This window comes from Candoia aspera, chromosome 9, assembly GCF_035149785.1.
Source record: "Candoia aspera isolate rCanAsp1 chromosome 9, rCanAsp1.hap2, whole genome shotgun sequence".
Classification (NCBI taxonomy): domain Eukaryota; kingdom Metazoa; phylum Chordata; class Lepidosauria; order Squamata; family Boidae; genus Candoia; species Candoia aspera.
The window spans coordinates 3978126-4002466 of NC_086161.1; the positions used below are offsets into that span (position 1 = coordinate 3978126).

The following is a 24341-nucleotide window of genomic DNA, read 5'->3' on the forward strand; positions in this document are numbered from 1 at the left end:
ATGGTGACCAGAGGGCTGTCCTTAAAGGACAAGCATGCTTTGGTTAGAAGGAGAGAGCCCTCAAGAGGCTACATTGCTGGGGTCCACCTAGACCAGTGTTTCTCAACCCTGGCCGCTTTAAGCTGGGTGGACTTCAAGGCTGATGGGGAATTCTGGTCTTCAAGGCTGGCTGGGGAATTCTGGGAGTTGAAGTCCACCCAACTTAAAGCGGCCAAGGTTGAGAAACACTGCCCTAGGCCAACTAAGCAGTCATCTCAAAGGGCACCAAGTAAGGCACCAAATTTCAAGAAAATCATCAAAGGAAAAAAACTTAGTTGGGTGCAGGCATCAAAAATGTGGGTGCCAGTGGCTGGCAGCTAGTCCAGCTAGCCACTGTTTCCAACACCTCTTGGATTAGAGTGAAGATCTCTCTCCCCGCTTCAGAACCCGTTTTTTAGTTTTGTGGGAAGGAGAAATATTGTGTCTGGAAGTGGCTGGATCACCAGGTTCTTTGGATCACCCACCTTTGGACAGAGAATTTCCTGCCCTGTGGAAAACATGCCTCCTGATGCAATTTCATGGTGAAAACTGCACAAGTCCAATGGAATGCAATCAGGGCCACTGAGCTGGCAAGGCCAGAAGACATCCCTTCCAATGGAAGCCACAACTGACTCTGTTTCACCTGCCCATTTGTCTTCCAGAACAGCTGTTTTATTCTGACACCATCTCCCTCCCCCCTTCCTGTTCCCCAGCATCTTTGCAGCTGGATCGAGCCAGCCACTTTCATTCCTGGTTAATGAGAAACTCCTGGACTTTGCCTCTTGAACTGCAGTCCCAACGCGACTGCGTAGCAAGGCCGCAGGAGAGAGAAATCGAGCTGAAACCGAAGCTACCCAAACAGAGCAGTGGCTCAGTCCCACAGCTTAATCTGAACATTCCTGGCCAGGGCTGAGTTGGGTCCTAGAGTATCACCACAGCTGATCCCCCAATGTACAGAAGCCTCTTTTGACGGCAGGGAACCTGTGGTTTTCCAGTTGTTGCAGAACTACAATTCTCAGCAACCCCTTCTCCCTTGTGGCTGGGGTAGATGGGAGTTGTAGTTCAGGTACATCTGGACAGCCACAGGATCTTTTGACTTTGCTCAACCAACATACCATCCTTTCTTTGTTCCTGTGCCATGGAGATATCCAGGTGACAGCATTGCCAATTTATGGAGATGTGTTTTCAGTAGTATCCTTCCATTGTTAATGATCTGTTTATTTTGCTGACTGTTGTGACTTTTTTTAAAATTCAGGTAAAAATAAAGCTTAGCTTTGATAAGATGGTATTCAGCCATTCAAGGGGCTCCTATACCTTTAATTAAGCCTTTCCCCAGCACAGATCCACCCCCTTTTATTGTTTCCTGTAAAGCTGGAGAATTGATGAACAATTATCTTAAACTGACCTTTACATATCCTTTTCCGGTCACCTTAATACCTGGCATTATTTGGTATTAAAATGGAAAAGGCAGAAATGCAGTATTAACGGACATGAAAACGTTGTTTCCTTATGTGAGAAATAGACAAGAAGAAACATTTAATCTAAACAAGTCCAGGATCAGTTGAGGGGGTATGTTTTACTGACATTCCCAGCTCAACAAACGAAAAGCAATAAAATGCATTGGGGCGGAGGGCTGGAAAGTAAAAAGGGGAGCTACTTTGGGCTCATCCATCAGCCAGGAAATAAGAGCCCTGAATGGCAATTCCCTTTTCCTTCCAGAAAGAGCCTTTCTTGTAATAGACACCATCCTGGTTCCATTCACCTTCCCTTCCAACTGCTTGATTTTTTCCCATTGTGTCTATTGGATTATATGCTAATATGAAAAGCATACGTGCTTCATTTCTGTTGAATAATAGCAATAGCAATAAAAGTCATTAATGAGCAGGAACACTTTAACTCATATTAGAAAGGATCTCTGCTAGTTGAAAAATAGAATACTATATTAAATAGGCTGACCATATTTCATTGAGACAAAAACGGGACATTGGGATGGCAAAACGGGGCAGGGCTGAGCAACAGGCAGGAACTTCTGTTTTCTCAGGCTGGAAATCGTCAGATTCCTTCGTTTGCGAGAGGCAAGGCTGCGCTGGAGAGTCTGGTGAACGGTTGTCCCCAACAAGCCGTTCCTCCTCTGGCCGTGCTTTTACATTCTTTTCTTCACACGATTTCAAGGCAGGAGCCAATCAGCTCGCCCTCTGATCACCACCTATCAGCTGATCCTGTTTTTTTCTTTTTAGGTTTCCCGCTGGATTGAGCTCTGCAGCTTTTTTCCTGCCATTTCTGCTGAGCTCCCCCACCTTCCACTCAAAGTCAGACTGCATTCTGACAGGTTCGCAGGAACTTTCACATTTTTAAGTAAGGTTTTTAAGAAAATGGGACAAAATGGACATTTATATTAAAACGACGGGACGGTCTGGAAATGTTAAAAAACGTGACTGTCCCATTCAAAACGGGACATATGGTCAGCCTAATATTAAATGTCTGTGTGGATCCGTCATTCTAATTCCAGGATTACTTAACTGTGGTTTGGATTTGGTCAGCAGCCCCATATACATCTTCGGAATGGCCCTTTTATTAAAGATGCCATCTTGCTTTCTCAGCAAATGCCCATTAATGAACCTTGTGTCAGGACCAGCCACCCACCCACCCCTCTGAATCTGAAGCAAAATGGGCCATGAGAGAAGAATGTGACACTTTTAATGGGAAAGGGTAACATTAACCCCAGATGAACAGTTGTGTGTTCTGCCAGCCAGGGCTTGAAGGTGGCTTCTGAGTTACCAAGTAGGAGCAATGTAAGTTTTTGCTATGGAGAACAGAAAAAGAAAAGATACTGATTTCAGGCAGGCAGGCAGCAACGTCTTGGGAAACTGGTGCAGAAAACTAGGAAGGTTCACTCCCCTTCTGTATTATGAACCCTGGGAAAAACAGAGAGAGAAAAATATTGTTGCAAATGTTGTTATTCCTGGCTTTCTGCTCAGCAGGGTGGGAGCAGGAGATGGGGAGAACCTGGCTGGTGGGGCTTCCCTGCCCTGGCTGATATTTTATCAGTCCCTGGATAGGCGACTTGGCACCAAGGCCAAGCAAATGGCAGTGAAGAGGCCTCCGGGCGCCAGCAATGAACTGCCACATCAGCAGCAGCAGCGAGGGCCACGAGCCATCAAGCTGTCCAGTGACTGTAATGGGGAGAGCGCGTGGTTTGCTGGCTGAATTCCAGCATCTGTCCTTGGGCTAGGATACAGGAATGAAGAGAAGGCTGCTGTTGTTGTGGGGAAAAGCATCTGCCATTAACTCAGAATGTGCCCCTGGCAAATTAGCCGGCTGTGGGAAGATGTCCAAAGCTAGCCAGGAAGAGCAGTCGCACACAACTTGCCTGCAGATGCTTGCCTTTGATTTGATCTGATTTGGTTTGTGTGATTGCTGCCCTGCTAGGGTCTTGGAAGCTCTCGGCACAGTTTATAACCTGGAGCGGGACGGGCTGGAGGGGAAGATGCGAACTTAGATCTGGGAAAGCAGACTCTGCAGCTGGAACTGAATCAGACAAGGCCCGCCCACTCACGGCAGCTTAACCCTGCCACCGCTCAGCTGAGAACACTCCACACAGCAATCTGGCTGGATTGGCTCGGCAGGGAAGACCACAATGGCCACCAGGTCTCGGTGGAGAGGGAGGGAGGGAGGAAGGGGGAGGGAGGAAAACGAAGGAAGGAAGGGGGAGGGAGGAAAAGGAAGGCAGGAAGGCAGGAAGGAAGGAAGGGGGAGGGAAGAAAAGGAAGGAAGGAAGGAAGGAAGGAAGGAAGGAAGGAAGGAAGGAAGGAAGGAAGGAAGGAAGGAAGGAAGGAAGGAAGATGCTCAACCATCTCTCTGTTAGGACCCTAGCAACTGCTGCTTTCTAACAACATGCTAACTTTTGTTATCTTTTTGTGGCTTAGCATGTTGAGGGTTTAGTTCTGTGCTTCTCTATTGGCTCGTAAGGCACCGAAAGACCTTCCAGAATTCTTCCACCCTAAACTGTTTAGAAACATTTAAGCTGCTGTTTCTAACCAGATGTCTACAAGCTGACCCAACAGCCCGCAAATGTCCAACTGGTTGCAAAGGCCTTTTCCAGACAGCAGAGCAGTGAGATGCTTGAGCCAGGATCAAGAACAGAAATGCATCCCATTGCCCTCATTAAGAAGCCATAACCTCTCCTGAGCAAGCAGAAAAAGTTATAACAGATGTCGACAGTTGGTGTTAGTCTTGGCTACCGGCTCTTGATTTGCGGATTGCCTGATTCGGCACCGGCATCTAATCTACCCCACAGTGCGTTTGGGAAGAGCAAACTCCCAAGTTCGCTACTGAATCTTCATAAATCCCACAGAAAGGGGAGGGTGGAAGTTTGCCCTCCATGATTAAAAATAAAAAGGAGTGTGACTAAACCAATTTGCACTCCACTGAAAGAACTGGGGCTCTACCACCTCAATTCAGACATGTCACTAGCTATGTCCTCCTGTTTTAGCTGGTTTTTCCCCCAGCAGGTTTTCTACAATCTCTGGGGAGCTGTGCCTGGCTTTCTAGGGCTGGCCTGCAGGCCCCATTTGCTCTTCTGAACACTGTTCACTGAATCCTTCCATTGTTTCCAGTGCATCACTCCAGCTCAAAGACTAGTGTACATTGTAAACGTCATTTCATTTTTAATAGGCACCAATTTTCCCAGCTGAGCTGGTAAGCTGGAAAGTAGGATCCCACGAAAAGTTAGATCCTTATCACCCACAACGGTAGCCATTAGAAAGTTTCTACTTGTCCTAGATGTGGCTATAAAAGAGGGGGAGTGTCTGTGATTGCCTAAAATGCAATTCTTTCCCTAGACCTGTCTGCCTCGGCTAATGCAATACTTGGCAAATGATTTACAACTCAAGTTTTTACAGCTTGCTTAACCAGGTCAGTGAAAGACTTCGCAGAAGCAGGCTTAAATCGATTTTTCTCTGTGTGTTTGTGTGTGTGTGTGTGTGTGCATGCACACATGTGACTAAATATGAACTGAGCCCCATTTGGTTGGCTGAGGGCCGACTGTCTTGTTCAAACTCCGAAGCTGGGTTAGTTCAGCAGCAGTTTGTGTGGATGCAGAATGCAGCTGAAGTCATGGGTGGTGATGTTCAACGTGGCCATTCTGTGATCCAAGGCACCCCCCTTACAGCCCCACCAACCAGTCATAAACATGTAGTGTTTAACCTCCAGAGAGTCTCCGATTGGCTGGAATTTAGCCGTATCTCCCAGGAGTAAAATGCACTATTTCTCTATTGTATGTAGTCTGTGTCTTCTGAAGATTTTTTTTCTCTCGCTTTCCCCTACTTTATCTTTATTTTGCCCTTCAGGGCAGCTACAGAAGGATGAAAGCATCTGCCGCAGAATCAATGAACCCAACTGTGTCTCCTCAAAGGCTGGGGAGGGTTTTACCTTGTTGGATGCAGGAGCAGAGGAAGGAGACGCCCTCAGCTCCAGTGACAGCCAACCGCGTTGGCTGCTGCTAGTTAGATCCAGATGCTGAGACAGGGAGTCCCCAAGCACAATACAGCAGAGATCATCAGCCACATGTTCTTCAGCACAGCAGCTATTGGATGTCATGTGCTGTCTGTAGGTGGCCTGTTGGAGAGAGCATGTGAAAGGCACAGAAGGAGAAATTCTCCAGGCTGCTTTTAATCATCTCGACCAGGGGTTCTCAACCTTGGCAACTTTAAAACGTGGGGACTTCAACTCCCAGAATTCCCCAGCCAGCCATGCTGGCTGGGGAATTCTGGGAGTTGAAGTCCATACCTCTTCCAGTGGCCAAGGCTGAGAAACACCGCTCGCATAATATGTGAACTCAGTCCCTGACCCAGGTCTTAATTCTTTCTACTCTTACACTCTGCGTGCAGTTTGTTACGAGGAGAGGCCCTGAGACCTGAACTTTTCCTGAAATTACCTGTTTTCCAAGTAACTTTTTTTATTTTATTTTATCAGAAAAAGTCTATCAAGGAGAGAAAGGTCGCAAGAAATCTTGTGATCTACACCATTACCCTCCTGTTTTGGCAAATACCTGGGAGGGGGGAGGGCAGCACGTGTTGTCCACAGTAGGTGCTCAGCCACTGATCCACAGCCCTCCTGCATTCAGACCCCTACCCTTCCTCCCACCCCCATGAAACTTCCTTCTTGGACAAGAAACGCATTCCGCAGAAAAAAAGGCTTGGCTTCTCCTGTCCCCTGCTGGGTTTTGTTCTTTTTCCTCCGTCTTCTTGGAACAACATCAAGGATGAGCCAGACCAGGAGCACAACCCCAGGGCTTCATTTGGGGAAGGAAAACCACAACCCAGCACAAAAGTGAGATGGGGGCTGTCCAGATGGTCTGTACAACACCTCCCATCATCCATCCAGTGCCCTGATGATACCTTCTATTAGTGGTAACCAAGTTTGGAAAGGTTGTCAAGAAAGAAGAGCTTTTTGTCCCCAGGAGCATCCATTTTTCTGTTCTGAAGCTCCCCAGATTCACAAGCCCTGATTGGAAGCAGCCAGTCCAGATCCGAGGCTGGAAGAGTCTTCCCACCGGTGGCCCGGCACCATCCAGATTGCACCCAATTCCACCAGGCTTTTCCCATTGGAATATAGCAGATTGCCCTCTTTTTTGAGCAAAACCGGCCTGGTTGATGTTTGCAAACTTGTTCTGCTTCTTATTATCTTCGTCCTGTGGGGAAACAAATCGACCATTTCTTGTTTGTTTCCCATAAATAAGTGGGAATCTCATTTCTCCCTAAAGACGGGAGTGGACCGAGGATGGTTTTCATTAAGGAGGAAGGGGTCCTTTCTTCCTGGAAACGGAGGGCGTTCTTGCTCGGCTCGCTTCGAAGTTTGCCGGAGTTCACGCAACCCTCGAGCCTTCCCCAGCAGGGGCTGCCTTCGCACGACAGACCAGCACCCAGAGCGAGCAGCCACCGGCGTGTCGTCCGAAGGCAGCCGGGAAGCGCATTTCTGGGGAAGGCGCCCAGCACACGAACTCCACGGAGGCTGGGCGCCACGTGGGAAGCCGTCCTCCCCTCCCCGCTCCCCTCCCCTCGCCCCCCTCCCTCCCTCCCTCCTCCCCGGCGGCGAGGGCGGGTATTCTGCAGCCGGGCCCCCCTGCCGCCCCGCGCCGGCCCTGCGGAGGGCGGCGGAGCGGGGGCGCCGCCGCTTGAAGCAGCTCCCTGCGGGCTGCGAGAGAGAAGGAAGTGGCGGGGCGGAGGAGCCAAAGGCGAGCGCGGCGAGCGGCGCCCCGAGAGGCGACCGGGCTGGCGCGCGGATCCCCGGAGCCTCGAGCGGGAGGCGGGTCCCCGCCGCGGCCCGGGCGGGTCCGAAGAGCCGGCGCGGGCGGGCGGGCGGCTGGCTGGGACCGCCCTCCCGACCAGTCCCGCCGGCAGCCGCTGTCCCGCCGGCCGCGGAGCGCGGCAAGCAACTTCGGGAAAGTTTGTGCCCGGGGCTGAGCCCCCTCCCAGCCTGCCGAGCCGCCTCCTGCGCCGGCCGGGGATGCCCGCTCGGGGGGGCCGGGACGGCCGCCCGCCCGCCGCGCTCCTCTGCGCGCTGCTCTTCCTGAGCGGGGCGGCGGGGGCGCCCTCGGAGCTGCGGGTGCGCGTCCGGCTCCCGGACGGGCAGGTGACGGAGGAGAGCCTGCAGGCGGACAGCGACGCGGACTGCGTCAGCCTGGAGCTCCGCAAGAGCGACGGGACGCTCGTCACCCTCACCGCCGACTTCAAGCAGGTGCGGGGGCGCTGGCGGGGTGAGGGGGGGGACCGAGGGGGAGATGATTGGATGGGTCCCAGTTCAAGAAACGGGGAGCGAAGAAGGGCCGAGTGGGGAGGAGGGGGTTAACTTCCCTCCCACTGAGCCCCCCCAATCGCCAGTAAGAGTTTTACTCCCCGGTAAGGAAAAAGCAGCGTTTATCAGCTCAACTTTCATCCAGGAAGAGGGATCTGGGCAGTGTCTTCTTCTCCTGCGTGTGATGCTCCCAACATCCCTGTGAGGTAGGCTAGGTGGACAGAGAATAGCTGGGTGCACACCTGGGGCTACAGAGGCACCTGCTGTCTTCCATTTGGGCTTGAGGTGCTCTGAACTTTTGTTTTAGGAACTTGTCTTTCCGGAAGCAAAGTCCCTGGCTTTGCCCGCTGCAGGAATACCACCCACTCTGGTTCATTTGGTCCCATAACGCAGCTTGTGGACAGTCAGTGACTTGCAAGGAGGACTTCGAAGTCTGGGGTCTGGGATATGTCAGTTACAGGCTCTGTCTGCTTGACTCTTCCAATGGGAACTTCCAGGCATTGGAGGGAGGGGGAGAAGGGGGGGTCACTTTCCTTCAGAAGGCAAGGTTTCTCTGATGCTGTTTGCACATCTTGGCAGCGAGGCCCAGTGGAAATTCGCAGTTGTGTGTATCTTTCCATGCTCTGCTGTTTTTATCGCCCCACGCTTGCCAGCTAGCCCTTCCATCCTTTTTTCCTTCTTTCCACACAATACCCACTGAGGATGCGACTAGCTGATGGGTAGGTCCCACCTCCATGCCCGCTGCCCTCCTCCCCAAAGTAAGAATGACAGCCTCAGGGGGTTCTTCCAGTATTGCATTGGTGCATCTTCAACTTCCAGATCTGCTCAGATCACAGTGTTTGTCTGTGCAGTCGGTTTCATGCGCATGTCTCCCAGACTTAAAAAGTTTCATGTTTTTTCAGGCAAAAAAAACCCCCCACATTTCTCCCATGTCTGCCCTAATCCTGCTGAAAGTTGGGACATCAGGCAGTTACAAGTTGGGAGTAGCCTGAAGGGATATGCCTAATTAACTTGAGTCACATATTGCATTACTGCAACCAGAAGCAAAGGTAGCTGGGCTGGACCATGAGAATAACAAAAACCCAAACCATAATTGGGCAAGAGGCTTATTCAGCCCAACCGCAAATCTGCAAGCTTCTGCTGGTTCCTTAATGAAGCAGTGTCATCTCTCAGGACCACAGCGGCGTCCTTTGTCTATCACAGTGCCAGTCCCCTGGAACGAGGTCCCACCAAGGTCTAGGGGGCTCCTGCCCTGATGGCATTCTGGAAGGCCTTAAAGACCTGGCTGTTCTTCCCACTTTGCAAGGGTGTACAGAGACCCTGGTTGGATGTATTTGTATATGGTTTCCGCCCCCCCCCCCTCCCTTTCTGTTCTTGGCTGGATTTGCCATCTTCTTATCTATTTTATGTTCTAGTTTTATCTTGTTTTGCTATTTCGTGAGCCACCCAGAGTCAGTGTGGATCTGGGCAGCCCCCGAATTAAATAAATGAAAGGGGGGAATGAAAGCATGAGGCCTGAGGTTGGGGGCCATGTGATTCATTTGGGAAATGCCCATCGGTTCCCAGATAGCTACAGTACCTCTTGCTGCAAGGGTGTCCGGACGTTGTGGTCCAAGATGATTGCTGCAGCAGTGCAATGGAAGCTTTGTCTGTCTTTTTGTATGCATCCTGTGGGTGATCTTTGAAACTCATTGCCACATGATGTGAGGATCGTCTCTGGCTTCATTTCCTTTAAAAAGGAGGTCAGGCCCATTTGATTGGGATGCAGCAGCTAGAGACAGCTGTGATCTTGATTTCTTGCTGATGGACTTTCTGGAGAAGCCAGGCGGGGAGTATTCTGGGGTTATAAAGAGGATACACATCTCAAAAGCCCCTTGTGTGGCTTACAGATGATCTCTGCTTAATGAAGAGAACAGGACAATGTTATGGCTGCCATGAACAACTGCCACCTCACCCAGGCTGCTTCTGCCACCTTGAAGCCACTGAAAAACTCCCCAAAGCCTTGGGCTTCCTGTACAGGATACCATTAGCATCTTCTTAAGTGGCCACTGTCCATATCAGTGTTTCTGAACCTGGGTGCCTTTAAGATGTGTGGACTTCAACTCCCAGAATTCCCCAGCTAGCCTTGCTGGCTGGGGACTTCTGGGAGTTGAAGTCCACACATCTTAAAGCCACCCAGGTTCAGAAACACTGGTCTATATCCATATGGGCATCAATGTATTTTTGTGCAATGTGATAGAATATTCCAAAAGGGACCATTGGCCCTTGATCTCTTCCCAGGGAGAGACAGAAGCCTGCAGGGACTGTGGGAAGAACAGCAGAGTCTGTGTTTATAGAAGCTTCTGAACTGTGTTTTCTGGAATGAGACATATTTATTTATTTATCAAATTTGTCACCGCCCATCTCCTCTGACCGGAGGGACTCTGGGCGGTTTACAGCACAGAATAAATATACAATAAAAACTCAAATAAAAACACAGTAAAATTCCAATAAAATTCCATTAAAAACTAAAACAATTTCTTAACTACCCCAGCTCATAAAATCCAGATGGCTATGATCTCTTCAATGTAGGAGGGGCACTTCAGGGCACCAGCCAACTCCAAGTATGTCAATTCTCCTTCCTGCCCCAAGCCTGGTGGCAGAGCCAGGTCTTCAACTTCCTCCGGAAGGCTAAAAACGATGGGGCTAATCTTACCTCCGGGGGCAAGATGTTCCAAAGGGCGGGTGCTACTGCCGAGAAGGCCCGCCTCCTGGACCCCGCCAGATGGAATTCTCTTGCAGACGGGGTCCGCAGCATGCCCTCTCTGCATGAGCGGGTGGGACGGGCTGATGATACGGGGAAGAGGCTGTCCCTCAGGTAACCCGGTCCCATGCCATGTAGGGCTTTGAAGGTGATAACCAACACCTTGAATTGGACCCGGAAGCAAACTGGTATCCAGTGCAGCTCGCGGAGCAAAGTGTGCCCTTCTAGGGGTGCCAAAAATAGCCCGCGCAGCCGCATTCTGGACCAGCTGAAGCTTCCGGATACTCTTCAAGGGTAGCCCCGTGTAGAGCGCATTGCAGTAGTCTATATGGGAGATAACAAGGGCATGAGTGACCGTCCGAAGGGCTTCCCGATCCAGGAAAGGGCGCAACTGATGCACAACATGAAACTGTGCAAAGGCCCTTCCGGCCACAGCTGCCACCTGCTCTTCAAGCAGGAGCCGTGAGTCCATGAGGACCCCCCGGTCTGTCTGGGGCAGTGCAACCCCATCCAGAACTAAAGATGACAAAGTCCCGGATACGGAAGAACCCTTAACCCACAGCCACTCCATCTTACCGGGGTTCAGCCAAAGCCTGTTGTTCCCCATCCAGACCCCTACAGCCCCCAGGCACCGAGAGAGGGCAGTCACAGCATCACTTACTTCAGCCGGGATGGAGATATACAATTGAGTATCATCGGCATACTGATGATACCTCATCCTGTGTTGACAGATGATCTCACCCAGCGGTTTCATGTAGATGTTAAATAGGAGAGGAGAGAGGACCAAGCCCTGCAGCACCCCACAAAGGAGAGGTCGAGGGTCGGATCTCTCCCCCCCTATCACCACCGACTGGGACCGGCCCTGGAGGACGGAGGTGAACCAGCGCAAAACTATGCCGCCCACCCCCAACTCCCTGAGCCGACCCAAAAGGATACTATGGTCAATGGTACCGAAAGCCGCTGAGAGGTCAAGAAGAGCCAGGATGGATGCACTACCCCCATCCCGCTCCCACCAGAGATCATCCATAAGTGCAACCAATGCCGTTTCTGTCCCATATCCTGACCTGAAACCTGACTGAAAGGGGTCTAGATAATCCGTTTCCTCCAGAATCCTCTGGAGTTGTAATGCCACCACTTTCTCAACCACTTTCCCCAAAAAGGGGAGGTGGGAGACTGGACAAAAATTATCCAGTACAGTAGGGTCCAATGATGGTTTCTTGAGGAGAGGTTGTACCAGTGCTTCCTTAAAGGCAGCTGGAAACACCCCCTCCCTCAAGGATGTATTAACCATCGCCTGGACCCAACCACATGTCACCTCCCGAGCTGCTTTCACCAGCCAGGAGGGACATGGATCTAATTGGCATTTACTGTCTGGAGGATCCTGTCCACTTCCTCGGGTCCAACAGGATCAAACCGTTCCCAGATAATATGGTAAGTACGATCCCTTGGTATCTCCACAGACCCTGCCTCACGCTTGGAGTCTAGCGTAGAGTGGATCCGAGCGATTTTTTCTTGCAGATGCTCCGACAACTCCTCTGCACGGCCCTGCAGGTGGGTCACTGCACCCACCTTCCCCAAAAGGGATTGAGTGATTTTAAATAGGGCCATTGGGCAGCATTCTGCAGACGCAATAAGAGCGGAGAAGTATTGACGCTTCGCCGCTTTTATCACCACCAGGTAGGCCTTAATAGCAGCTCTAACCAGTGTTCGGTTGGATTCGGTCTTTGTCTTCCTCCAGCGGCGCTCTAGATGCCTCTTAGTCCTCTTCAAAACCCTCAGCTCCTCCGTAAACCACAGGGAGCATCGAGTGTAATGAGGCAAGAGAGGCCGCACAGGCGCAATCCTGTCCAAGGCCCCGGCCGCCTCCCTATTCCAGGCTGCAGCCAGGGCCTCCGCTGGACCATGCAGCAGATCCCCGGGTATAACCCCCAGCTCCCTCTGAAACCCAGCCGGGTCCATCAGTCGCCGGGGGCGGACCAATCGAATGGGTCCAGCCTCCCTGCGGAGAGGGGCAGCACGAGAGAATCTCAAGGCTACCAGAGCGTGATCTGACCATGACAACGGGGATAGCTGTAACTCTCCCCTCAGGTCCCATTGCTACTGCTCCGACAAGAAAACTAAATCCGGGGTGAGGCCACTGCTTTGAGTCGGGTCCCGAATAATCTGAGTCAGGCCCATGGCTGCCACGGTAGCCATGAATTCCCGGGCTGCCTCAGAGGCCCACCCCAGGGAAGGCAGGTTGAAGTCCCCCAGAACCATAAGCCCGGGGAACTCCACTGCCAACCCTGAGACGGCCTCCAGCAGCTCAGGCAGGGAGGTTGCCACGCAGCAGGGAGGCTGGTACAGCAGCAACACTCCCAACTGCTCTTGTGCACCCAACTTGAAAAACAGGGTCCCACAACCGGCCACGTGTGGGGCAGGACCCCTGAAGGCCACCAGAGACTCCCGGATGACAACTGCCACCCCTCCCCCCCTGCCCTGGAGTCTCGGCTGGTGCCATGCCGTAAACCCGGCCAGGCACATTTCCGAAAGGGGCACCCCCCTTCGGGGCCCAGCCAGGTTTCAGTAATACATGCCAGGTCTGCCCCCTCCTCAGTGGTCAAGTCACTTACGAGGGGGGCTTTGTTGTTAACTGACCTGGCATTAAAAAGCAACAGCTGGGAACCAGGGCCCCTGTGTGTCTGCTGACCAGGGCCTGGGTCTGAGCGCAGAGGGCCGGAACACACCACCGGCAACAAACACCGGGGGCGTCTTCCCCGAAGATGGCCTGCTCTCTGGCTCCCGCTATAACGTCCTACCCGTCACCACCTCAATAGTATGGCCCGCCCTGCAGCCCCCAGAGCCTCCAAATCCACCTAGCCCCACTCCAGCACTTCCGGAGTCTCCCGCTTGGAGTAGGGGTCCCTCCATCCACTCACACACCCTCACACCTACACAGTTACCCACAGGGCAATGGCAAGCCCTCTGGAGCACCAGCTTGCGCTCTCGGCGCCATCTGGGCCCAGCCATCACCCACCCACGCATTCTTCAGTCCCAATGCTCCCTTGGGCTCCCTCTCTCACCGGTCGGCCAGGGGCATCTCATTCGTTCCCCCTCCCTCCTGCCTCCCACTCAGGGGGTGAGTGCTCTCCCACACCGTCAGACGCCTCCTGACTCCCCCCCCCCTCGTCTCTCACCCCAGGAGGGAGTCCTCATTCACACTGGAGGGGCCCCAACAGCTCTCCACCGCTTCCGGCAGGTAGGGAGGGGATGGCCCAGATCTCCTTGCCCAGCTCCCTCCACGTCCCCGGGCCTGCAACGCCAAGGCCTATAGCCCTAGGCCTATCTCGGGCTCTCCCTGGTCAGCCAGTCAGTTCGCCGTCTAGCTGGTAGTCGACCTGCTCCACCAAACCGGGCCTCCAGGCTCGTTCCGCCGGTTCGCTGTGCTGCTGGGCTGCTGCACCGCTCACCCGCTCTGCCAGGCTGGGCCTCCAAGGTGGGTCTGCAGGTCTGCCTCGCCACTGGTCTGCTGCGCCGCCGAACTGCTCTGCTGGGCTGGCCCTCCAAAGTCAGGCCGTCGCACCACTGAGCCGTCGGTCTGCCGTGACACCAAACCGCCCCACCAGGCTGGTCCACCGAGGCCGGTGAGCTGGCCCGCAATGCCGTCGATTCACTGCGCCATCAGGCCACTCCCCTGTGCCTCCAGGCCACCGCAGGCCACCATCCAGCGTCCCCAGGGGTTGCCCCGCTGACACCCCTCACGCCATTTGAGCCTCTCCCGAGTCCCATGCGCCGCCAATCTGCTGTGCCGCCAAACCTCCGGGACTCGCCTCGTCACTTCACGCCTCCGGGGCTCACCCAGGTCCGCTGTCCCTCACCGCTCCATCCAGGAGGCTCCGTCCAACCCCAACCCATCAGGTATGAGGGCCAGGGAGTCTAGAAATCCCCCTCCAAAACCCCCCCGATCAGGTGAAAGCCGGGGGTGAGGGACCCAGGAGTCTTCCCCTTAGAGCAGCATACAAGACGGAGAAGCAGTTGCGTGCAAGTCTCTGCAAAGCCATTCCTCAGCAACCCGATGGGAGGGAGATGCGCGGCTGGACACCAGAAAGGCCTTTTTCATGTTCTGGAGAAGAAGAGAAGAAACAGTTGGCCATCTTTCTGAACTTGGACTTGCCCCGAATCTGATACAAAAGATTTAACTGTTCTCCGGCGTGCAGCAGAGTTGGGGAGGGCTGGGGAAAAGAGACATGCAAGCTGGACAAGAAACAAAGACCAAACGTGTGGATTCCTTCCCTGGTTGCCTGTATGGCTCCTGTCTAACTTGGTATAAGGAAAAGCAGGAGAAGAGAATAAGGGAGTAGATGCAGGAAGAAAAGGAATTTCAAGCTGGACACGCTAACAGGATCCTACCACCCTGGCCCGCAAGTCCCACCACTCCTTGTATGAGCAGAAGGTCCAGGCTTTATCACTGAGTTAAGAAAAGTCCTTAAAGAGGGAGGGCCTTGCACCCACCCCGTTGCAAGCCCTTTCCAGGGTCAGAGGTCCCCCTGGGGACGATATCCGTGCAAACCAGCACATTCTCCAGGCTTTCATCTGTCTGAGAACAGCACATTTGGGAGAGACTGCAGGCCTCTGCTTATCAACACGGACCATTTTTCCCAACCTTTATGCTGAGGAGTTATCTTTGGTGATTCTGTCTGATGAGCTGGCCAAGATCGTTGGAAGCAACAACCCTGCAACTTTCCCATTCCCCACTGAGCATGAGGCAGTCTCTGGCTTGGAGTCACCCCACCTTCCAAAACATATGGATGGAAAGGCCAGAGATAGTTACAGGGGAGGAGAAAAGTTATCCTGGGCTCAGCTAAGTCCTGTTCCATGAGTTATTGCTGGTTAGGAACACCCAGCCACTGACAGTGATAGATATGAAATAATACTTCCTGCCACGAAGAAAAACATGGAGTAAATTACAGGCAGATAGAGCAAAGGTCACCCAGGAAAGTTCTGTAATCTTGTCTAGAAACATTGGGTGCATCGACCTCTGCTCTTGGAAAGGGTCATCTGGAGGTGTTACTCTGTTGTGGAGATGTGACATCTGCCTAGTTTTCAGTATCCAGCTTGGGAAGTGGACTTCTGCAACCTACGGTGTTGCTGGCTAGGAATTCTTGGAGCTGTCGTTTCTCCATCTTGGTACCTTCTGGAGAGGGTGAAAGATGCCTTAATGCAAGCCCTCCAAAACTTCTCCCCACACCCTGCCCAGCTGTGTGATATGACCCCATCCTCAATCTTCTCCCCCCACCCCCAACTGAGTGTGATCTTTCGCCACCTAAAGTTTGCCCACCCGCTCTTGGTACAGAAGTCTCTCCTAGGCTAAATGGTTTGACACTTGGACCCCAAGACCCAAGTCTTTGGTCTAATCCAGGGTTTCTCAATCAGGGTTCTGTGCCACCCTCGGGTTCCATGAGAGGTCACTAGGAGTTCCCTGGGAGACCACGATTTATTTTAAAAAATTATTTCAAATTCAGGCAAATTCACATTAAAGAGGTCAGTTTCATTCTTTATTTTTAGTGTAAGAACACTGTTCGTGCATACATACAGGCCTACCCATGAAACGAATGTAATAATTTTACAATAATAATAAATATAATAAAATATAATATTAATAATAATAATAATAATAATATAACTTCTGACCTATAATTGAGCCTGAATGTGCAGGGGTTCCCGAGGCCTGAAACGTATTTCAAGGGTCAAAAGGCTGAGAAAGGCTGGTCTAATCCAAAAAGTTTTTCTCATGATCTTTTCCCAACTACTTTCTTTGCACTCGTTGAATGAATATAGAAGAGAGCATTGGTGGAAAAAGTATATTGTTATTAACTGCTTTCACCATTGCCCTGTGGTTCCCACATTAAATCAGAGATGAAACATCTTCCAGTTTGCAGGCATTTGGAGAGTATTGAGTTATGGGGTGGAAAAGGTGAAGTCTCCTTCGAGCTGAACTCTGCCTAAGGAAGCACATGGCTGGCCTTTTCCTTCTTCTCCTTGTTCTTCAGTCTCGCATGGACATGTTCTATAATAACTCTTTGGCACTGAATTTTTCCCTTTACTTGTTTATGGCCAGAAGTGGATTACAACTAAGTACAAACTGCCTGGGAACATGCACATTAAGGTGAGGGTGAGCTCAGATCTGACATTTGGATTCCCTTTTTTGGACTTAACCAAGAGGCCACTTCTCTCTTTTGGAACCAAGGACAAAAGACCTTAGGTGATGTTTCTCCTCCAGAAGTGGAGGAGGATCTTGCTAAGATCTTGCTAAGTAGCAAAATGTGGAGAGAGTTCTATTAGGGAGAATCTATATCAGGGTAGCCTGTAATGTCCCCCGGCTTTTCCCCTCTCCCCCCACTTTCTTTCTCTCTCTCCCTCCCTTTTTTTTACAGACAGGGGAGGGGTCTTGAATGTCAACCCAAAGGTTTTCTCATTTTCTTTTCTGTTACCTGCAAAGCATCTTCTAAAGTAGGAGTGGGCAAACTTTTGGAAGGAAGGACGGACGGACGGACCCAATTCTTGATGAGGCGATCTTTAGAAAAATGCACATTCCATTTGTGCCTCCTGTGATGCACTGGTGAACACTGCAGGAGAATTTAGGTGACTATTCATTCATCCCTCCACATGCCCAGTGATTAATTTCTAAGAGGAAAGGTACAAAGGGGATGGTGAAATTTGCCCCAGAGCAGATGGTCCCCATGACTGCAGTGCCAATTAAGGTAAAGACTACATCAAAAAGATGAGGCCCACCAGAAATTGGCCATTGTAAAAGGAGGGCCTTGTTAATCTATGGTAGACAAAAATCAGAAGGAATCTGGTAGCACCTTTCCTGACTAACCCATTTTATTAAAGGACATAAGCTGCACCTGCTACCCTCCTAAAGTGTTGGATTCCAATTCATAGTATCTCTAGCACGTCCATACTAGCTAGGAATTCTGGGAATTGAAGTCCAACACATCATCATTCTTGAGACAGGTTGTTGTGGATAGAAGTTATGGCGTTCCCAACTGCCCCAGACAGCATTCCCAATAGTGAGAGATGGTATGGATGTCCAGAAGATCTGGTGGGCCACAGGTTTCCCTACCACTTCTGTAAGGTATTTATTCAAGCAGGAACAAACCCCCCAAAATCTTGACTTTCAGCAGAGACCAAAAAGGGAAGGGTCCTTGTGGAAGGACTGGGGAAGGTCTAGCATTTCCAGATGTTTCATATTTCCATTTCTGACCCCGCCCCACTTCGCGCACACAACCACTCTGCTGAATTCCACAGCACTGATGCTACAGCGTCAAAGCTCCTTTGATTTTGGCCTGACACATTCTCAGAACAGGCGGGGAAAGCAGCTCAGGGCTGAGAGAGATCTGCAGAGGCCCTGCAAGATGATGAGAAGGGTATGTGCTGGAGAGAAGGAAGATGTTCAGAGCATAGAAAATACTCTTTCTAACATTGTTCAACCACGTTAAGGACCGCGTGCTCTTACAGCGACTGCACTGTTGGGAACCTGCGGCCCCATTAAAATCATTAGTGCTTTTGGCATTATCACTTTTCTTTTCTCTTTTTTCCTGGAAGAATTGATATGAATATAAAAGAAAGGGGCTTTTCAGGAGAGCCATACAGACAGAGGAAGTTTCCCAGTTAAACTGCTGTTCGAAACAGGCGTCCAGCCAGTTGGAAAATGCAGCAGTCAGTTAGCAATTCTTATCTCTATCACTAAAGCCATGTTTATTTGCTCGCTGCCCATGCGTGGGGCCCCTCCTTGGACTGGGGCAGTTGACGCCAGGTCCTCTTACCAAATAATGGAAAGCGGTAGTGGAGGGACTGGGTCTGGATGGAAGAGAGCAAACACTCGGCTTTTAGAAAACTCTGCATCCAAGCTCCAGGTAAAAACACAGGAAGCAGGTTCCCTCTGGTCAGGACTGAGATGAATCCCTTGACATTGTGCTAGGCAGATGTGTTGAGACTACAACTCCTTTCGCTTCCAGCTAGCAATGCAGGCTAGGGGAACCAGTCCGTCCCTTGATTGGCATGTATGCATACACACACACATGCACACACCCCTCCTTGAAAATACAAGCAGGCAAAGGGTATCGCGTTGGCATTTCCCAGCCCCATAAAACAAGGGAGGCCAGTGGATGTTAAATGGGACTTTGCTCTTTTTACGTGGGTGGGTGCGCTGTGTCTGAGCTGAAGAATGGAAAGTGAAAGAATGTTTGAAACGTCCGCGGCATCCTGGGATTTTTGATCTCTGTTTACATTGCATTGGCTCGTAACTCTCCATTCATCTGGAGGAGAGTGACATCCCCCACCCCACTCCAGTACACCCCAGCTCAAGTGCCAGGAAATGCAGAAACTGTCTCTTGAGTGGTAGTTAAAATTCCAAAGTGCGGGGTCACACTTTGCTGCATTTTTTAGGCTAAGGCCTCTGCTGGGATTAATACTTGGCCGTCATGGAACAGTTTGGATTGTTCCATACACGCTGTAGATGTTATCCAAGGTCCCTTGTGATGATCCCCTGAAGCACATACTGTAAGTGGAGGGATGGAGGTTTGTTACAGGGAAGCCCAAGATAATAGCCCTTCTCCAAGTTTTGACTTCAGCTCTAGGAATTCCCAGTTGGCTTGGGTTTTTCACCATGCTAGCTGGAAATACCAAGGGCTGACATCAGGACACCAGAGGACACAGCTGGACAAGGATGGTGAGAATAAAGTGCTTTGAACACTCTGGAAGGTTGCAGAAATGATGCATTCCTTTCAACAAATCATGGTTAAAACAAGCCTGGGTGAGTGTATGAATTGACACCATGCTCAGATATTGTGTTTATTATTAGAGGAATTTTCTACAGTAGCTGATGAGGACACCATTGGAAGAGCTGAAGCACTAGGTTAGGGACAGATCATCATGGACAAAACCTGTCTGTGTGATCGCTAAGAGTCGACAATGACTTGCTGGCACATCATCGCCATCATGATCATCTTTAGTTCTTGGACAGATTAAAGGTGATGATGTAGCATTCATATTTGGTAAAGAGCTTATTAAGGGTCTGCAGCTTGGTGCTTTCCAGATATTTTGAATGACAGCTCCCGGATCACTGACCATGGGCCATGCCCACTGGGAATTACCAGAGCAGTCTTCCATCACAACTGTGGTTGTTTATTGCCGACTTCAATACTGTAGTGTGCTTAATACTTAAGAAGATGCTGAGTGTAGAAACTTTTTACATGCAGAGTTGTCCACCTCCGAGTATCTCGCACTGAGAACAGACAGTGGATGCAGAGCTTGTGAGTTTCCTGGAGATCTGGGGCTGGCAGTTGTTGGAAACAGTGTATTGTTCTTTGTTCTGGCACTTCCACTGGGTGGCTGTCAATAGAACATCAGTTTTTCACAGCTCAGCTTCAAGGGCAGGTCCCTGTAGGGTTGATCAGGTTTGGGCAACAGTACAGAAAAGTTGTAACAATGAATAAATCCAGGAATAGCAGCATGGTGATGGATGTGGCGATGCCAAGTGACAGCAACATCAGGAGGAAGGAGGATGAGAAGCTGGAGAAGGCCCAGGGCCTGAAGGAGGAACTAGAGAGGATGTGGAAAGGGAAGGCCAAAGAGGTCCCAGTGGTGGTGGGAGCCCTCGGGGCTGTGACCCCCAAGCTGGGCGAGTGGCTCCAACAGATCCCAGGAGCAACCTCAGAGCTCTCTCTGTCCAGAAGAGTACAATGCTAGGAACAGCTAAGATCCCACGCAGGACCCTCAAATTCCCAGGCCTCTGGTAGAGGACCTGAGGTTAAGGAAGACACACACCACCCATAGGGGTGAGAAGGGATTTTTCTGAATTTTTAATATATGTCCATGCAAGTATTAATCAGATCACTCCCTGCTTACCTGTTCTGATATCAACCAAGTTTGTTGCATGCTTTTTGTTTCCCCTTGCACAACGGCATTCCCCTCGTCCCAAAAGAAAGATGACAGTACCAAGCCAATTGGGTGCTTTCAAAGACTTATTTTAAAAACTATTCTGGAGTTGATGTTACCAGGTTCCTGCCATTTTCTAAAGAGAGGGAGGACTTCTAAACATTCGCCTAGGAGAGAAATTAGTCTGAAGTTGTAAAGCCAGCTCTCTGCAGGGATATCTCAGCAACGTTAAACATTAGCGAATTTATCACATGGCTATTAAGGTCTAGGTTTCCATATGCCCTCTGTGAACACAGGCAGAGCCGCACTTCAGAAAACGTGGCTTTTGTTACTCTGGAGTGCTCCCCCCCAGCTCTATAGAGGGGTTGCATTTTAATTAAGCACATCTCTTTAAGGAGGTGGGAAAACGGTTGCCCGTTTGGAAGATGGGATGTTCTGGTGAACCTGAAAGCCGAAGAGATGTCGCTGATTGGGATAATGGCCATATGGGGGCTTTCATGCAAAACAACACCTACATATAAACGAGAATTTAATCTGGAATTTCTAGGCATCATTCTGTAAGTAGCCCGTAGCATGGAGTTTGTACTGCTATATTGCCCACATTCAATACACTTTGTTCTTTCTCCCTGAAACCTTGAATGGAAGTTTTCTCTAAGTTTTCTTAATCTTGCTGACCTCCCTGGGGGTAAACCTGGGGTCACACCTGGGGTGGGAATGTCCTCTGCATCTCTGTTTTTGCCCACCCTTTTCTACTGAAACAGCATCTCTTTCTCTCCTTTTCTGCCCTCCCTTCTTCTTCCTCCTGGTTGCTCTTCAGGGGGACCTGATAGGAGCTCACCCTGAGAGGAGTAGAAGGCATTTCCTGCGCTTGTTAGTGCAGGGTTCCTCAACCGGGGTTCCGTGGCACCCTTGGGTTCTGCGAGAGGTCCCTAGGGGTTCCCTGGGAGATCATGATTTATTTAAAAAACTATTTCAAATTCGGGGAACTTCACATTAAAGAGGTACGGTTCATTCTTTATTTTTAGTTTAAGAACACTGTTAGTGCATCTATACAGGGCTACCCATGAAACAAATGTAATCATTTTGGAACTTCTGGCCTGTATCTGAACCTGAAGGTGCAGGGGTTCCCCAAGGCCTGAGAAATATTTCAAGGGTTCCTCCAGGGTCAAAAAGCGGAGAAAGGCTGACCCACATGCGTGCATGCACATAGTGCTAAGCTGCAAGACCTGGGTGTCAAAAAATAGATACCGAGTTGTGCAATCTTCAATTTGCTCTCCTCCCTCACTTGCCTAGAGTGCGCTCTGAGGCAGAACCTGGATTCCTGCAAGGTGTGAAACTGAGCTGCTTGGTGCTGTGGTGGTGACGGTTGTTTTTCCCTTTGCAAACTTGTAAATGGCAAGGTGATGACTTTAAATAAATTCCAGAACTGACCTTGTGTTCAAGGCAACATCACCCACTGCTAAGTTTGGAAACATTAGACACTAATTCCATTCCCCGCCTACATCGTTTGTGTCCCAGAACTACTCATCAGAGCAAGATTTCCCAATAGATGATAATGCTGAACGTCCCTGAACAAGCAGTTGCCATCAGCTGGAACATCTGCGGAGGTGCTGGTGTCACGCTGAGGCTTGTTGCTCTGTTGGAAAATTTCACGGAAATCCCTGGGTCCTTCCCTTGGCCAAGACCTTACGCTGTGCTAAATCTTCTGTCCCGCTTCTGTTTTGCTTTTGTCCTGGCAGCAGGAATTGCAGGAAGAGATTTCAGGGGAAAGGCCCTTTCTTGGAAACGCTAAAAAAAAAAACATCCACACAAATCAACCTAGTAAACTGCCATAAGAAATCATGCCAGAATTGCTTCCATTGGAGGCCCAAAGGGAATATGGAAGGTATGGGTCAACCTGATCCATTTCCAGGGTAGAATTGTGCTAGAATTGATTTCATTCTTTTTGTTCGTTTGTTTTAGAAAAAGACAGGTTTCTTAGTTTAACTTGCTGAAGCTGGAGAAAGCTAGCTGGAAAGGTAAAAGTAAGGAAACTCACAAGAAAACCTAGTTCCTTATTTTAGCAAATATTCCAAGCAGAAGGTTGTGTGTTTGTGTGTGTGTGTGTGCGTGTGTGTGTGTGAAGTTAGTAAGCTTTAAAGCCCCACTGAAAAACTAGGAGGCAGGTTCAGCCCTTGTGCAAATTTAATTTTAAAGGGCTGAGAAGAAGAGACAATGGCCTTCTTTTTTTTGTGCATTTGCATAAAACTCCTGACTTTCTCAGTAAGCCAGAAAGCCTGTAAACAATAATGGAAAGGCTTACTGAAATTAAAAACAACAGGAAATAGGATTCCTGGTGTCACAAAAATGTGTATGACGTGAATGGTTTCAGGCAGAGAAATCAGCCCTTTTTTTTCCCCTGCTAGTTCTCCTTCAATATGATGATATTTTAAAAAATTTCTATCAAAGGAAAGAAAAGAATTTTGGAGATCTCTTGAAATGATGACATAGGCAAGGGATTTGTGAAAGTGGCCTGTTTTTCATTGGACAGATCAATTTTTTACAAGCCTGTAGCCTCCCTGGTTTCTGCTTCCATTCAGTCCCAAAGGAAAAGCACAAAGGCAACTCCCTCAGGGTGTGTGTGTGTGTGTTGGTGGGGTAGGGTACGTGAGATATTCTTCAGGGATAATGCCACCATCAGCAATTAAGAGAAGTTCTGCCTTTGAGAAGTTATAAAAAAAATGTATAACCTCCTTCCCCTGGAGAAATTTGGAGGAATCACCCACTCACTTCCTTTGCCTGTAAATTTGGTAAAATGTTTTGAAAAGCTGTTTCTGCCCAGTTCTAGGGGCAGTGCACTCCCAGCAGCCCGGTGCATCAAACCAGGGCCACTGAACACCCCAAGGGGTTTGAAGCAAAATCTCGGGGAGCCAGAAACCAGCACCCCGTTCCCAGGATTTTGGTACCTCTTCTATCACAGAGAATGCGGATGCAACTTCATTGAATGTGGGAATAATCTAGTGGAAGATCCCTCTGCATGGAAAGTGAGCCCACAGTTGGTGGCATTAAGAAGATGGGGGTGGCTGTGCTGAACCCAGTTGGGGGGCAGGATTCTTCTCCAAGGGGGGCAGATCTTGCACAGAGAGTGCTATTCTGCCTGCATCGAAATCCCCTGAGCCAGCAGAGTCCTCTTGGTTTACGTAAACATCTGCCTTTAAAATAACCACCCAGAGTCCCCTGAAGGGAGGAGATGGGCGGGGACAAATTGGATAAATAAATAAAATAAAATGTCAGATTTTTAAAATCTTTAAAACTTTAAAATCAGCTTAAAAGAGGCCCAAGTTTTCGCAGCAGCACCGAAGCCTCATCCAAGCTTGGGGTTCACAGTGAAAAAGGGGCAGGGGCTAAAAGCAGGGGCTGGGCAGCATCCGGATCTTTGCAAACAAGGTCCCCAAATGGCCAATATGTGTTGCAGGAATGACTGCACTGCTGGTTCCCCGTGTCATTTTTCCTCTAGGGAAATGCTTAAGGCACCAGAAATTGTTTTTGAGTTGTTTGAGAAACACAACCTGTGCCAAGATGATGGTTCTACCATTCCCCTCTTGTTCTTTCTGAATGCTCTGGGGTGGCAGACTGAGGGGTCACCAGACACACAGACCCCTCTGCCTTCCCTCTCCCCTCCCAAGGGAAGAACTAGAAGGAGACCGTGCTGCAGGAGAACAACCCCAAATGTTCACGCGGAAAGCATTCGGGATGCAGCTAGAAATTGGGAGAAGGCCGAACCCTGAGCCCACAAAACCGCCCAGGCAGCTATTTCAGTGAAAAACAAAATGCAATCCAGAATAAGCTACAGGTAGAGCATCAGAGGTAGAAAAGATGGGCACCT

General features: G+C 50.1%; 1 protein-coding gene and 1 long non-coding RNA gene across 2 annotated transcripts in view; one reads left to right on the plus strand and one right to left on the minus strand.

Annotated features, from left to right (window-relative positions):
* Nucleotides 1-2494: 2494 nt before the first annotated feature.
* LOC134502783 (uncharacterized) lies at nucleotides 2495-7026 on the minus strand. Its single transcript, XR_010068479.1, has 3 exons — nucleotides 6417-7026; nucleotides 5449-5634; nucleotides 2495-2933 (listed from the first exon to the last, which is right to left on the minus strand). It is a non-coding gene; the product is annotated as an uncharacterized LOC134502783 (long non-coding RNA).
* Nucleotides 7027-7085: 59 nt separating this feature from the next.
* OAF (out at first homolog) overlaps nucleotides 7086-24341 on the plus strand; it is a 28167-nt gene continuing 10911 nt past the window's right edge. Inside the window, exon 1 of the mRNA XM_063311265.1 lies at nucleotides 7086-7755. Coding sequence (XP_063167335.1) covers nucleotides 7525-7755 — 231 coding nt within the window. The 5' untranslated portion in view covers nucleotides 7086-7524. The remainder of the gene's footprint in view (nucleotides 7756-24341) is intronic.